The sequence below is a fragment of the Nomascus leucogenys genome, chromosome 1a (genome assembly GCF_006542625.1).
Source record: "Nomascus leucogenys isolate Asia chromosome 1a, Asia_NLE_v1, whole genome shotgun sequence".
Taxonomy (NCBI): domain Eukaryota; kingdom Metazoa; phylum Chordata; class Mammalia; order Primates; family Hylobatidae; genus Nomascus; species Nomascus leucogenys.
This window is the reverse complement of record NC_044381.1, coordinates 95821612-95835524: the sequence shown is the minus strand read 5'-3', so window position 1 is coordinate 95835524 and position 13913 is coordinate 95821612. Positions and strand designations below refer to the sequence as shown.

Here is a 13913-nt window from a genome sequence, read left to right as displayed (position 1 = left end):
CGCACCACTGACATCACCAAATAAGGCTTTGCCCTTCTATAATAATGATAACCTAAAGACTTACTTTCCAAGCAATATAAGGCTTTTTTTCACATACATTACTCATGTGTGTGAAATGTATTCCCAGTACTCCTGAAAGACAAGAAGGAACAGTTCATATACTTTTACTCAGTAAGTTCAAGAGGGTGACTGGGTTAAAAATTATGGTAAAATCACCCACATATATACATGAACATCCACCCTTTATATTATGTCAAAATGGCAATTTAATAGGATTGAATTCAAGTCTAGAATTTGGAAAACAAAGCTTTAGAACATACTTTCTCTATAAACTCACCCTCTTTGTTGGTATAGGTTTTGTGATTTTATAGTATCACTTCAATACAAATTTTGTTATAAGGATCTGAATCACAGTAAAGAATCTGGAATAAGTTCACCAAAGTACACAAGAGAGCTGAATTGAATTATGAAATGGCTTTACTTGATAAAAGATTGCCCAAGTAAACAAACAGAGCAGAGTTCCTGTTCAAAAGGGAAGTCACTTTGTCTGCTGGAATAATATATTCATCTCTTCAGTGATTTACATGTATAAATAAAGTAAACTACAATTAGAGTTTTTCCCGGAATATTTTTTCTTAATATTATGTGTTGGAGACAATTTAAACTTTAAGAGGATTAAGACTTATCAACATTAAGCAATCTTTTACAGAAAAAAAAAGTTGAGCTTTATAAAACAGAGTTAGTCTCTATTTTACAAAAGCAATGTTCTGTGCCAGAACAATGGTTAACAGATGAACTTTTGGGCAACTGAATATGGTGTATGTGTCCCAGACATCTTGTTTCAAGTAGATTTTACCTTAAAATTATTGAGACATATGGTAAGTATGTTGGCTTTTTAAGTATAACTTGGAGTTAAGTGTATCTTTGCCAGATGGATAGCACTAGTTTTTCAGCACAATTTATGAAAACATTCATTTTATAGATATTTATCTTAGGATTTGTGAGGAAACCAATCACCTGATTATAACTTTCATACATCATAAACTGCTTCATTGTATGTCATCAAAGAAAAAAAATATTCAGAGACTGGGGGGAGGGGTGTGTGTGTGTGTGTGTGTGTGTGTGTGTGTGTGTATTCTTTGGTACTGACACTTTAGTTAAAATAATCACCATAATCAGAAACAGACAATCTTAAGTTTTTATGTACTTTATTCTTTGAAATGAGCTTTATCATTAAAGTAATAAGACTTACTGATGCTAAATAAATGAAACTTCTCCTTTCACAAATTAGACAGAGTTAGTATTGTAGTTAGCAAAAGGAAAAGAAGACTTCAGAGAGACCAGCTGATCCCTCACAGATGGGCGGCACCATGGTTCAGGCTTCAGGGTCCAGTCTTGAGCTTCACACATGCAGAAATACCACTTTTCCCGTGTGCAGTTTCTCAAGGACTGCCTTATGCTAACTAAATTCACAAGAGATCATAAACTATGAAGTCTAATTTGTTCACTACAGTATACCTATACCAATCATAGTATCTACACATGGTAGATGTTCAGTTGATATTAGATGAATAAAGGAAACATATATAAAAAGAAACAGAAAGAAAACTTAAAGAAAGAAACAAAGAAATATACATAGAGAGAAAATTCCCACATCTACTGTTCAGAGTAGCTGGAGGGCCAAGACTTATACTCCTGGTGGAGATAGAGTAACAGGGACCAGTATGAAATAACAGTTTTCAAGACACTGGACATCAGATGATGATGGCTGGAAATACCTGAGAAATGGAAAACAAATGAAATGAGCCCTGTGATGCCACAGCTTACTGCCTTGGGATAGTTTCAGGCCCCGGGACAGGGAGGGGAAACTGAGGCAGAGCCCAGGGGACTCCCTGGGTTGAGAAGGAGCTGAAAGCCAGGGGAGAGCAGGGCAGCCAGAGTCCACAGGACACAGTACCAGGGAAGAGCAGGCTGCACAGAGATAGAACTCCTGAGATCTGTAGAGGGACCCCTCAAGTGTTCAGCTGAGTATTGACCAGTGCATGCATGCGAGGAAACTACCAATGCCTAGGAAAGAACCACCCAAAAGGCTTCGAGGGAACAGTGCTCAGCAGTCACATGGGGCTGGGAATAGTGCCTGTTCCCACCAGACAGACTGGAAAGCTTCAGCAGCCCCAGGGCATTGAGAGGAGTGCTCATATTCTTAAGGCCTCTATGATTCCTTTGGTAACCTAAGTTACAGGAAATAAAAACTAAGATTTTTCAAAAGTCTCACTTGTGCCAGTCCTGTCAGGGAATCCTACTTAAATTCTCGTATTTAATGATAGTCTAAAAGGTAAGTTTTGTGTTCTTTAGAGTTAGAAAGGTTAAGCAGCTTTCCTGTGCTTTCACAGCTAAGCAGCATAACCTGTATTCAACTCTAGGACTGCTCACTTCAAAATGCCAGCAAGGTGATTGTCAAAGTGATGATGATGATAATCATAAAAACGAAGAAAAACAAATTATTTTTAAAAGCTAAGATTGCCTGTAATCCCAGCACTTTGGGAGGCCGAGGCGGGCGGATCACGAGGTCAGGAGATCGAGACCATCCTGGCTAACACGGGGAAACCCCTTCTCTACTAAAAATATAAAAAATTAGCCGGGCGTGGTGATGGGCGCCTGTAGTCCCAGCTACTTGGGAGGCTGAGGCAGGAGAATGGCGTGAACCCCGGGAGGCGGAGCTTGCAGTGAGCCGAGATCGCACCCCTGCACTCCAGCCTGGGCGACAGAGCGAGACTCCGTCTCAAAAAAGAAAACAAACAAAAAAAAAACAACAAAAACAAAACAAAACAAAAAAAAACCCTAAGATTATAACACTTTTCCTTCCATGGTTAATGGTTTCTAGTGGTTAATGGTTTCATCAGAAAAGTGGTGGTCCCTGGTGGTTGCTGTGAGTACTATTTTAACACCAGGGTAGTTTCAGGGCTTTCACTAGCCACTAGAATGTTAGCTCACGTAGGCAGAGGTTTCTCTTTGTTTACTGTTGCATCCTCAGTACCTAGAATAGGAGGTCTCTAATAATATTATTAAATGAGTGAATGAATGAATCCCTGTTCTAGAAAACTCTACATTCATAGTGCATTTAAAAGACCATGGCACAAAAGTAGTTCCCGAGCGTTGAAAAGAATCAAAATTTATCAGGTAGTAAAACGATTCTTGGGCTGCCCAAACACTCATTGAAGCCATCTATAAGGAGCTACTTCTTCCTAACAACAGAGTATTTTTGGCTCTGAAATCTGGTTTTGCTTTCTTGCCCCATTTTACTAGGCTATAAAGTAATAGAGTAGAAAATATTGGGGACCATATAATACCCATACCATTTTTGGGGTCTCGAGAATCAGACTCTAGCAGAACTTAAAAACGTGCCTTATCAGTGGTGTTGACAGCTACCTGAACATGCTACCCAGGAGCAAAACATGCTCAAGCACAGTTGTTGCTCAAAAAGTAGAATACAGGAAGAAAAAAGGGGGAAAATGTATTATATGAAGCAATTGATTAGATTTGCCTCCCTTGAAATTTGTTTGCAAAGAAAATTTTACTAAACATCGTCTACTGAAGAAACCAACAATACCTTCACCATCTTCATCACCATCAGTTTTGAAGGAAGGAATTAGCAGCTTTCTTTCTTCATTCAGGTTGAGGACAGTCTTGCTTTATGGCAGGGGATGGACTAGATAACCTCATTGGGTCCTTCCCTAGTTTATCATGGCACCTTCATAATTATTTAGTGTTTTCAATTCCATGGAGCAGTAGGGAGACACCACAATAGAAATACAAGTTAAGGCTGAAAAGTGGATGTCTTTTACAAATGTGTTAGAAAACTGGGCTTTCACTGGGAAAGCAGTTCATAGAGAAAACATAGGAGACCAAAGATGTCAGGTCTCTAGGCCTATAATGTTGAATCACTGCCATATATTGATGTCTGGGGAAACTGAAAATGGTCATGGTAAATGGAAGTTGTATGGTTCATTTACTGCTCTAAAGGATTTCATCAGCTCTTCTGTAGGTTATTATAACTGCATTTGAAACTGTGAATGTTAAAGAAAGATCCAATAGCAACTACCCGAGACAGGATTAAAAACTGTATTAGATAGTTTATCATTTTTTGAAATGCTGGTTAACATAGTGATTTACCAAAGAAATTTGAGTCAATTAAAGAGTCTGTTGCAGGAAAATTGTTATAAATCTGTGAGTTTGGTTTTGTTTCACAGTTTTTCACCTTTGAGCAGTACAAGAAATTGCTGGGATATGTGTCATTGTCACCAGCATTGGTAAGTGAGAGTATTTATTATACTTAAATGTGTGTGTTATTTCATAAAGCAAAATCTAGAAACAAAAACTCTTTTGATTCCCAAGCCCAGCTACTAAAATATGAATTTGAGTTATTCAGTGTTCAGCTACTTGTTGAAAGCCATCTTCCTAATAACTCACAATTTGGCTATTTTATAGCTCCCAGTGATGAATTTATGATAATAATGATATGTCTGGAAAGGCCCCATATGAGATATGGTCAAGAATATGAAATAAAGAGTACATTTATCAAAGACTCTTTTTAAACCAAGACATGCATATATTTACATACATACTGCATATATCTATGCAAAAGTCAACATGCCAAACAGGTCACTTTTCCAGCTTTTGCACCAGCTGTAGTAAATATAAGACTTCAGATCCCTTGGGATAAAATCACTCTGTGGTCAGATGCAGACTGAAGGGCCTTTTATAGGAATGACTGTAAACAACTCAGCTAAGGAGAATTGTGATATTACAATGACATATCTCATGTATCACACAAAATTCACTTGGTGATTTGAACATTTCCCTACGCCATTCCCCGCCTTCTTGGTGACTTTGCTGCTTTTCACAGAAGTTAATTGTATTGACCAAATGGGTTCTACAAATGTGCGTGCAACAAGAGCCCCCAAGAGAGCAAATGCACTAATTTCTCCTTCCAAGTCTGCAAAGCAAAGCAAAACAAAATCTGCATTGGCCCTCCAATTGGCCATGTACTCCAGCCTCTAGGAAAATGCCCTCATTTGTCCAATAAAATGGACAATATTTGAGAATATGTATTCTGCCAAATAGGCTGTCCAAGAAGAAGTACCTGTTATTTTTAAAAAATCGTACATGCCCCTTTTCTAGGAAAGATCCTGTTAGGAAACCTAATAGCATCACTTTTTGTTATGACAAAGCAATGTCTTGTCCAGCCCTTGCCTATACAAGGTAGCTGGGAGACATGGGCTCCTAGAGAGGAGCAGTGATACCATGAATCTCGAAACTAGCTAGGATTTTTTCCTTTTAATTCTTTGGCATCTTCCCTTAATGTCATTCTTAAATTTGGAAACAGCCTGGCAAAAAAGAGGATTAAAAATTTCCTAGTGAGAAACAATAAAATATGGTCTCCAGAGGGCCAGCTGGCTCTTCTTGTGTCAAACATTGGTACCATGTGAGAGACTGTAGGTCTTTGGACTCTTGAGAATTGAAACAGAAAAGCATTTGGTCACTGCAGCTACTATAACCAAATGCATGCCAACTGTGTACGGTTCTTCTCTTTTCTTGAACTCATTTATTTCAGTTACTTTTTTTGATATGGCTAGACGTTTAAACAGCTGTTAAATGTCCCCTGGTGCTCTCACATGAAAAGCCTAGGAGACTGGAAACCCAACAGTAAATGTAGGTTTCTGGAACAAACTACGTAACATGATCTGCTGATATCTGATCAATTCTTTTGACAAGGGACTGCTGAACACTAGTTCTGACAGCAAATGTAGCTGAGTTTTATAGAAGAACAAAAAAGTGAATTACTTGTAAGATTGCATAGAGTAAGTAATAAAAACCTGGACATCTGGATTTTAGCTTTCCCAGTCAAAGGAGTTTGGGACTAGTATTTTTTTTTCCACTTTTGGCTTCCATGGCGGAAGTCTGAGATAAATGAATAAAATATTTGATCAGTTACCCTATACAAATATATTTAAAATTATAATGAAGGGAGATGAAATGGAAACATCATCAGTGAGTCTCTCTCTCCTAGAATCTGTATGCAATTTCTTTCTTTCCTTCTTTTTCTTTTTCTTTTTTTTGAGACAGAGTCTCGATCTGTCGCCCAGGCTGGAGTGCAGTGGCACGATCTTGGCTCACTGCAACCTCCGCCTCCCAGGTTCTAGTGATTCTCCTGCCTCAGCCTCCCTAGTAGCTGGGATTACAGGCATGCACCACCAAGCCCAGCTAATTTTTGTATTTTTAGTAGAGATGGGGTTTCACCATGTTGACCAGGCTGGTCTTGAACTTCTGACCTCAGGTCATCCACCCAACTTGGCCTCCCAAAGTGCTGGGATTACAGGCGTGAGCCATCACACCCGGCCCATTCTTCCTTTTTTATGCCCAACAAGAACAATGGTGTTTGCGTAGCACTCTATGAAATGGTTTCACACATTATTTTGAGCCTTAAAATAACTTTATAAGCAGGGAAATTAGATATTATTATCTCCATTTTACAGATGAGAAAACTGTGGCTCATCAGAGATTCAGCAATTTATACAACAAAGCCACAACTAGCACCCATGGCACCTTTGTGTGAATAATGAAAAGATGCCCCTTCTCCTGACCGATGCCTCCCCGGGGCTTCTCTTAGCAAATGAGGGGCAAGCTGGATTCCAGCCTCCAGGCATCCTTGGTTGGGCATCTTTGTCTGTGCACAAGCTACTGCGTGTTACAGCTCTAGTCACACAGCCAATAAGTGCTAGAATTGGCCCTAAACCCAGACCTTCTGCCTCTGGATCCTGCCTTTGTGCCTCCCTTTCTAAGGTTACACAACATTTCCTTTTTCCCTCCTTCCTCTCTTGTAGAAGATATTCCTTTCTCCCTCTGTCCTCTCCTATTTAGAAGATATTAGAGCCCATTAACAAGAGTTACCTGTTATTTAGTCTTCACTGGTTTTATTCTTCTCTTGGTTGTCTATAGTATTGCCTCTTGTCCTGGAATTGGAGGTTCAGCACTAAATACCTTTTTTCCAGCATCTGTTTTGGAGATTGGGGCTTTATTTCATTTTGTTCTTCTGTCTTGTGTGTGCATGTTTTAATTGTTGTGTTTGTTTTTGATGCAGATTTTCTGGAAAACACATAAGCATTCTACCTAGAGGAAAATTCTAGAAAATTGTCCTTTCCTATTGCAGAAATTCTTAACAGATAGCGAATAAGTTAAGTGACATACAGTCACCTTTTGATAAGTTTTCTAGATTTCATTTGACCCTTTCAGAATAACCTAGTCATTTCTTTGTCTTTGTCTTTCTTTTCTTCTTTTTCTTCCTTTTTTTTTTTTTTATTTGAGACAGGGTCTCACTCTGTTGCTCAGGCTGGAGTACAGTTGTTCAATCATAGCTCACTACAGCCTTGAACTCTTAGGCTCAAGTGATCCTCCCACTTCAGCTCCCAAGCAGCTGGGACTGTGAGTGCACATCTAGCCATTTCTGATCTCAGCTTTTAGGTTTAGAAGACTGCGTCAATTGCCAATGTTTTTTAAAATAGGGAAAAGAAAAGACGAATAAAAAATAATTTTTGTTTGTTAAGAGTCCAGAATAGTGACTCTAAAAACATGAACATAGAGTTAAATGTTTCCAGCTATGTTGTTACCTGAAATTTAGCTTTTTAGAAACATTTTATTTGTGGTTCTGCTCCTTGAATTTCTTATATGCCCAATAAAGGAATTTAAGTAGATGTTTAAAAATGAAGTTCTCCTTTTACAATTCAAATTCTCTTAATTGTTATATGTGCAGATGTTTTAGTATCCACCTTTAAATCAGTAAAACAACCTTGCTTTTTGTTAAAGGAAAGAGTCGTTGTTGATGGGGCTTTGACATTTTATTTTGAAATTGTTAGGATGTGGTTTGTGGCTTCTGTAATTTCTTCTTCATGAATTGTCAGCATCTAATCAAGAACTAAAGCTGTTTAGTAATGGAATATGGTGGGTTTCTGTAGGTTTCTCCATTCTCTTTATAGCATTCAGCTGCATAGTGTAATGAATAGGATGTTTAACCCCATACACATGATAACTTGTTTTACAGTATTGATTGATTTAATTTTTCTAGACATTCGCCATTGCTGGATTGGGATCTGGACTAACAGAAGCCATTGTAGTTAACCCTTTTGAGGTAGTAAAAGTTGGCTTGCAAGCAAATCGGAACACATTTGCAGAGGTAACCATTTAATGTTTCTCTATTGTTAGGGGCATGTGAAAATTTATTTATTTATTTATTTGTTTATTTATTTTGAGACAGAGTTTTGCTCTTGTTGCCCAGGCTGGAGTGCAATGGTGCAATCTCGGCTCACCACAACCTCCGTCTCCCAGGTTCAAGCTATTCTCCTGCCTCAGCCTCCCTAGCAGCTGGGATTACAGGCATGCACCACCACGCCCAGCTAATTTTGTATATTTTTTGTAGAGACAGGGTTTCTCCATGTTGGTCAGGCTGGTCTTGAACTCCTGACCTCAGGTGATCCACCCACCTTGGCCTCCCAGAGTGCTGGGATTACAGGCATGAGCCACCATGCCTGGCCATAAAAACTTATTTTTAATGTGCATGTGAAACAATGGACCCAACTTTCATCCATTTATTAAAGCCATAGTAAATCACTGTTAAGGAAATAGCATAAGAAAAAATCAAATATCTCCTGCAAGTAAAGTGTTAACAAAAATGCACTGAGATCTAATGGACAAACACTTGTTTATTGTTTATTCATTTTTTATTTTAGAGCTCTAATATAATCTGAAGTGACTTATTTGGAAATATTCTCCCAGCTGCTGGCAAAACTTCTTTTCAATTGCTCTAGAATGGACTATAGCTAAACCACTGAGGTGATAACATTATTTTGCTTTAAAAAAAAAAAGTCGTTTTTTTAAAACATGACCTCACTCCTTTCCCCACTACACCCACCACCCGCCCTGAAAGATTCTGATAATCTGTCAAACTTGTCTTTTGGGTGAATCTGAATGAGCACTTGGACAATGATGGGTCTTGACATTTCATCATTGGTACATGACGTTTCGTGCAGACAGCGTTCCTTGGTGTGTACTGCCTTCACTTCCTTCCAGTTACCTAAGAATTCCCTTTCAACTGCCAAATCCAGCTGTTCTTATTTTATTCTTTTGGGTGCCAGGCACAAGGTAGGCGGAAAACAAGGGGATTGGCATTCCAGATCCCTTCTTAGCATTTTAATTTAATTCCACACCAGGTAGCATGTAGTAGAAATTGGACTGGAGTATCTGCTGACCTGGATCTTTCTGTAGGAAAGTTTCCCTGCCTACTGCGTAAGGGTGGAATGGGTGGAGACCCCCTCACTCCTACCCCACTTCCTGCCTGCTGATGCTGCCTGACAGCTTCCTGGCAGTTTCTCAGGCAGGGGTATGGGGAAGGAGGGGGGCCCTACTCACCCTTAGCTGCCAAGACCTGAGGGGACAGGGTTGGGCTGTTACAGCAGATGGTATCTACTCAGATGAAGTCAATCCTAATAATTCAGGGGGAATTTTTTTTACATTTCAAAAGATTGTCTTAATACAGTGATATATAGCATCTTATAAAAAGTTGAGAATCTCTGTATTCTAGTTTTTGTTTCTCTTTATTCTCTCTTGAATAAAGGAAGAATATGGTGAGGAACAGGGGGAGGGGAAAAGAAACAGTTTTTAAATGGCTTATTAATATGGAACGTTTAAAACAGTTCCCATGGAATCTGCTTAAGGAAAACTTGGTTTGTTGGACTGGGAGAATTATCAGTTAGAAGAAAATTGCAGAGATCCCTGTCCGGTGTTCCATCTTACCGCTTGGGAAGCTTGTCTTGAAGCAGCAGTGAGTAGGCAAAGGAATAAACAGGACTTGAGTTGCAATTCTTTATCTAGGCAGCATGTAACCACAAGGACTCAAATGGGACAGAGCATCAAGGGGTACTCACAGGAATGAAAATCGTGAGGTATCAGGGGCACCTCGGCTCATGCTAATGTTCTTTTTCCCTCCATTGCCCTCAAGGAGGCTCTGCGCTGAGGCCAAGTAAGAGCTGCTAATGTTTTGCATGTGCTAATGACTTGCTAGAATGCAATAAACACCCTTCCTGCCCAACAGAAGAATGTGCTGCATGTGTACATGCTTCCAGTTCATCACTTACACACATGCAGTCGCTGTAAATTACGTATATTTAGCCAGTTTTTAAAGCAGGGGCCAGGGGATAGTGGGAGCCTGTTTGGGGTCATTTCTTTTGCATTATCCACTGAACTGGACATCATCAGGTATTTACTTAGAAGAAAATCAGTTGGATGCATTAGAAAATATTTTAAAAGTGACTTTATTTAGAATTTAGCAAAGTAGTGATTACATAGGTAACATGCATCAGCATTTATTTACAGCAACCAGCAGAATTCAGTAGCTGCAATGAGGTGGTGTTTTGATGTGGCACATTATGGGCAATGTTCATCAAATTGAAGCAATAGGTGCTTTTACTCAACAGACAGTAATGGGATTGTGCCTATTGTAGAAAATGTCTGAGAAAAAGAGATGACGTGATAAGAATAGAACATTTGGATCTAGTTATTTAGAAAATAATTGCTGATCATTTTTGCTAGTATCTTATAGGTCTTTTATCTAGGACTCAATAATGCCGAAGCCTTCTTCATTGACTAGCTCCTTCTTTTATCCAACAAGGCGATAGATACCCCTTAGTTAACCTGTGCCTGTGTTGATTTAACTCAAATATTAGGTATGCTCACCTCGGCATGTGTATGGCCAGGAATACTTCTTGCTTTCTTCACTCTAAGGCTTTGTGGGTTGTTCAGTATAAAAGGGAGATGTGGAGGAAGAGGAGGAAGAGAAGTGGAAGAAGAAAAGAATTCATTTAATGTCCACTGCCTTTAAAGATTTGACTTAAAAAAATTAATCCAAGCATAAAAGTAATGCATATCTATGTTATAAAGCACCAAAATATATATGTATTTCTTAAATATGCATGTATAAGTGCACTAAAAATGATCTAGACTCTAGAGCAGTGCTATCTAATAGAAATATGTGAGCCACATTTTTAGTAGCTACTTTTAAAAAATAAAAAGAAACAGGTGAAATTAATTTAATAATATATTTTATTTAACCCAGTATATTCATTTTTCTTGCCTATTTTTAGAGCAATTTTAGGTGCACAGCAAAACTGAGCAAGAGGTAGAGACTTCCTATGAACCCCATGCCCTCACACATGCATCATCTTCCCCATATCAACATCCCCCATGAGAGCAGTCCATTTGTTTTAATTGATGAACCTACATTAACATGTCATTATCACCCAAGTCCGTAGTTTACATTAGGGCTCACTCTTGGTGCTGTACCTTCTATGAGTTTGAACAAATGTATAATGACATATATTCACCATTATAGTATCATACAGAGTAATTTCACTGCCCTGAAAATCCTCTGTGTTCTGCCTATTCATACCTCCCCACCCCACTTAATCCCTGGCAACCACTGATCTTTTTACTGTCTCTATAATTTCTCATTTCAATGTGTAATTGATATAAAAATTATATGAGATATTTGCATTCTTCTTTTATACTAAATTTTAAAATCTGGTGTATATTTTATGCTAACAGCACATCTCAACTAGGACATTTCAGGTGCTCAATGGCCACGTGGGTAGTAACTTCCAACATGTGGGTAGTAACTTTCATATAGGGTAGTTCAGGTCTACAGGAATTCATACTAAAATTCATACCTCTGGAGAGGAGATTGGAATAGAGGAGGAGAAGGTGAGAGTTTAAGAGAAGGGCTTTGTGATGTTGAATGTTGTAACATGAGAATGCATTTATGTTTTGTCTGTGAACATTTACTTTCAAAAGTAATGCATGCTCATCGTAGAAAATTTAGAAAATATAGAACAGTTTAAAGAAAAGTATGTTATCCAAAAGAAATGCTTCTAATGGCCTGCCAAGATCAAGCCCTGCCTTCAGGGAAGACCTTCTCAGCTGATTAGGTGGGAATGACTTGCTGGCCCATCTTGGAGCTCAGCCTTGCATAATTTAGGTGCCATGATTTCATTTATAGGAGCAGAACCCATATTTTTTCCTACTCTGTAATTTCTAACAGAGTTTAAACTTTGTTTGCCAATTACTGAAGAGCATATACAATCAGAGCTGTGTAGAACAGGAAGAGTAATCTTGTGGGGAGAGACACACTGAAGTTCTCATTACACTTTTTACCATTATCCAACAGTGTGGCCTTGAATAGTGTACCTGCAGTTCCCTCATTGGTACAACGGTAGTGATCAGTCCATCTCCTTACAGCAAGCCATCTGTGTAGTGGTTGGAAGCACAAGACCTGGAGGGAGATCTCAGTTATTGACTATGTGACAGCCTCACATTTCCTACCCTGACCCTAGCCCAGTTTCCTCATTTGTTAGGAAAAAATAATAGTAATAGTCATGTCAAACAGTCAAATGAGTGTTAAATGAGACTATATAAAGCTGTCAGTATGGCCTGGCATGCAGTGATGGTTCAGTAAATGTTAGTCATTATTATTACAACATGATTGTTAGGAGAATTTTAATGTGTTAATATATGCAAAGGTCTTAACACAGAGCCTGGCAAATGGTAGGCATTCAACCTATGGTAACTATTTCTAGATGCAAGGTGATCTTACAAATCCATAAGTTTAAGTAGAGACAGATTTATTTTGAGATATTGTCCCAATAAATATTGAGCAGTCACAGCTGACTCCAGTTGTGAGCACCAACACAGCTCACTGAGCAAGGGTCTTCTCCCTCAGTGTGCCTTAGGTCATTATCAGATGCTACTGCCATCCGTTCAGCCTGAATTCCTTATCAAGGCTTATGGACTGGCAGCCTGCTTACAGTGCCTGTTGATAAGGTCTTTAAACTCAGATAAGGGCCCATTATCATAAATAGCAGTAGCTGGATATCTGTTTACTGTAAATAACTAGCACTTGGCAGCAAAAGTTAGAGATGAAACTAAAATCATTTGAGGCCACTTTGGGATGAATTCTACCACAATCAAGAGATTTCTTCCTCTGGAATAGCTGTATAAAGTTAACATGAATTCTCGATTAAGCCTTCTTAATCACTTCACATGGAAGGTTATGAACTAAGCTCATTTTCAGCCTTTTCAGTCAGCTCCTAGTTGTGGTGGAACACCAAATGGATGGGCCACATGCAGAATGGCCAACTGGCTTGACAACATCTTTAAGAAAAGCAGAGCAGGTACCCCGTAGATGCTTATTTTACAGATAAGTAGCTCTTGTCCTGCCAATTGGGAGAATTTCTCAGGCAACATGTCTGCTGTTCAACCTGTCTACCCTAATGTCTTGGACATAAACCACCATGGTGTCCTACACAGCATATTTTGGATTTTCCTATTTCTTCAGCCTAAAGTGCTGAGTGAGTCCGTGGGGTCTTTTAGACATGAAATTTCCAGACAACTTCCAGCAAGAAGTTGCTGCAGCTGAGAGGGGCACTGCAGCAGAGGACAGCCGAGGACAACAGTAGCCAATATGATACTTAATATAATACCGAAAGTCTTCTGGGTAAGGGGAGAGATAGCGATGGAACAAAGGAACTGCTACAGTTCCAGTTGCAGAGAGCATGGTCTAGAAGAAGGTGTGGGCTGTGGGTGGATGTCCCTTTGGCCATGTGGGGTGGGCCTGGCTGGCAGAGGGCCAGAATGGTGCCCTCTGAAGCACAGGGTCCAGAGCAAGGGCCCCTGTAGCCGGGATCCAAGTGCAGCGCTGGCATAGAGCTGAAGTTCCTTTTGTTACGTTCATGGCAGCCAAATAATAGGAACTGGAGTCCTGGAGCTGCAAGTGGAGTTCCCATCAAGAATGACAGGTACTGTGCACGCTC

At 39.3% G+C, this 13913-nt stretch overlaps 1 protein-coding gene across 2 annotated transcripts in view; it reads left to right on the top strand.

The window, feature by feature from the left end:
• The window catches only part of SLC25A21 (solute carrier family 25 member 21), a 511294-nt gene that overhangs the window by 444739 nt on the left and 52642 nt on the right, over positions 1-13913 (top strand). For both annotated transcript variants that reach the window (XM_030813695.1, XM_030813699.1), the window contains exons 5-6: positions 4251-4310; positions 8123-8230. In XM_030813695.1, coding sequence (XP_030669555.1) covers positions 4251-4310; positions 8123-8230 — 168 coding nt within the window. The remainder of the gene's footprint in view (positions 1-4250; positions 4311-8122; positions 8231-13913) is intronic.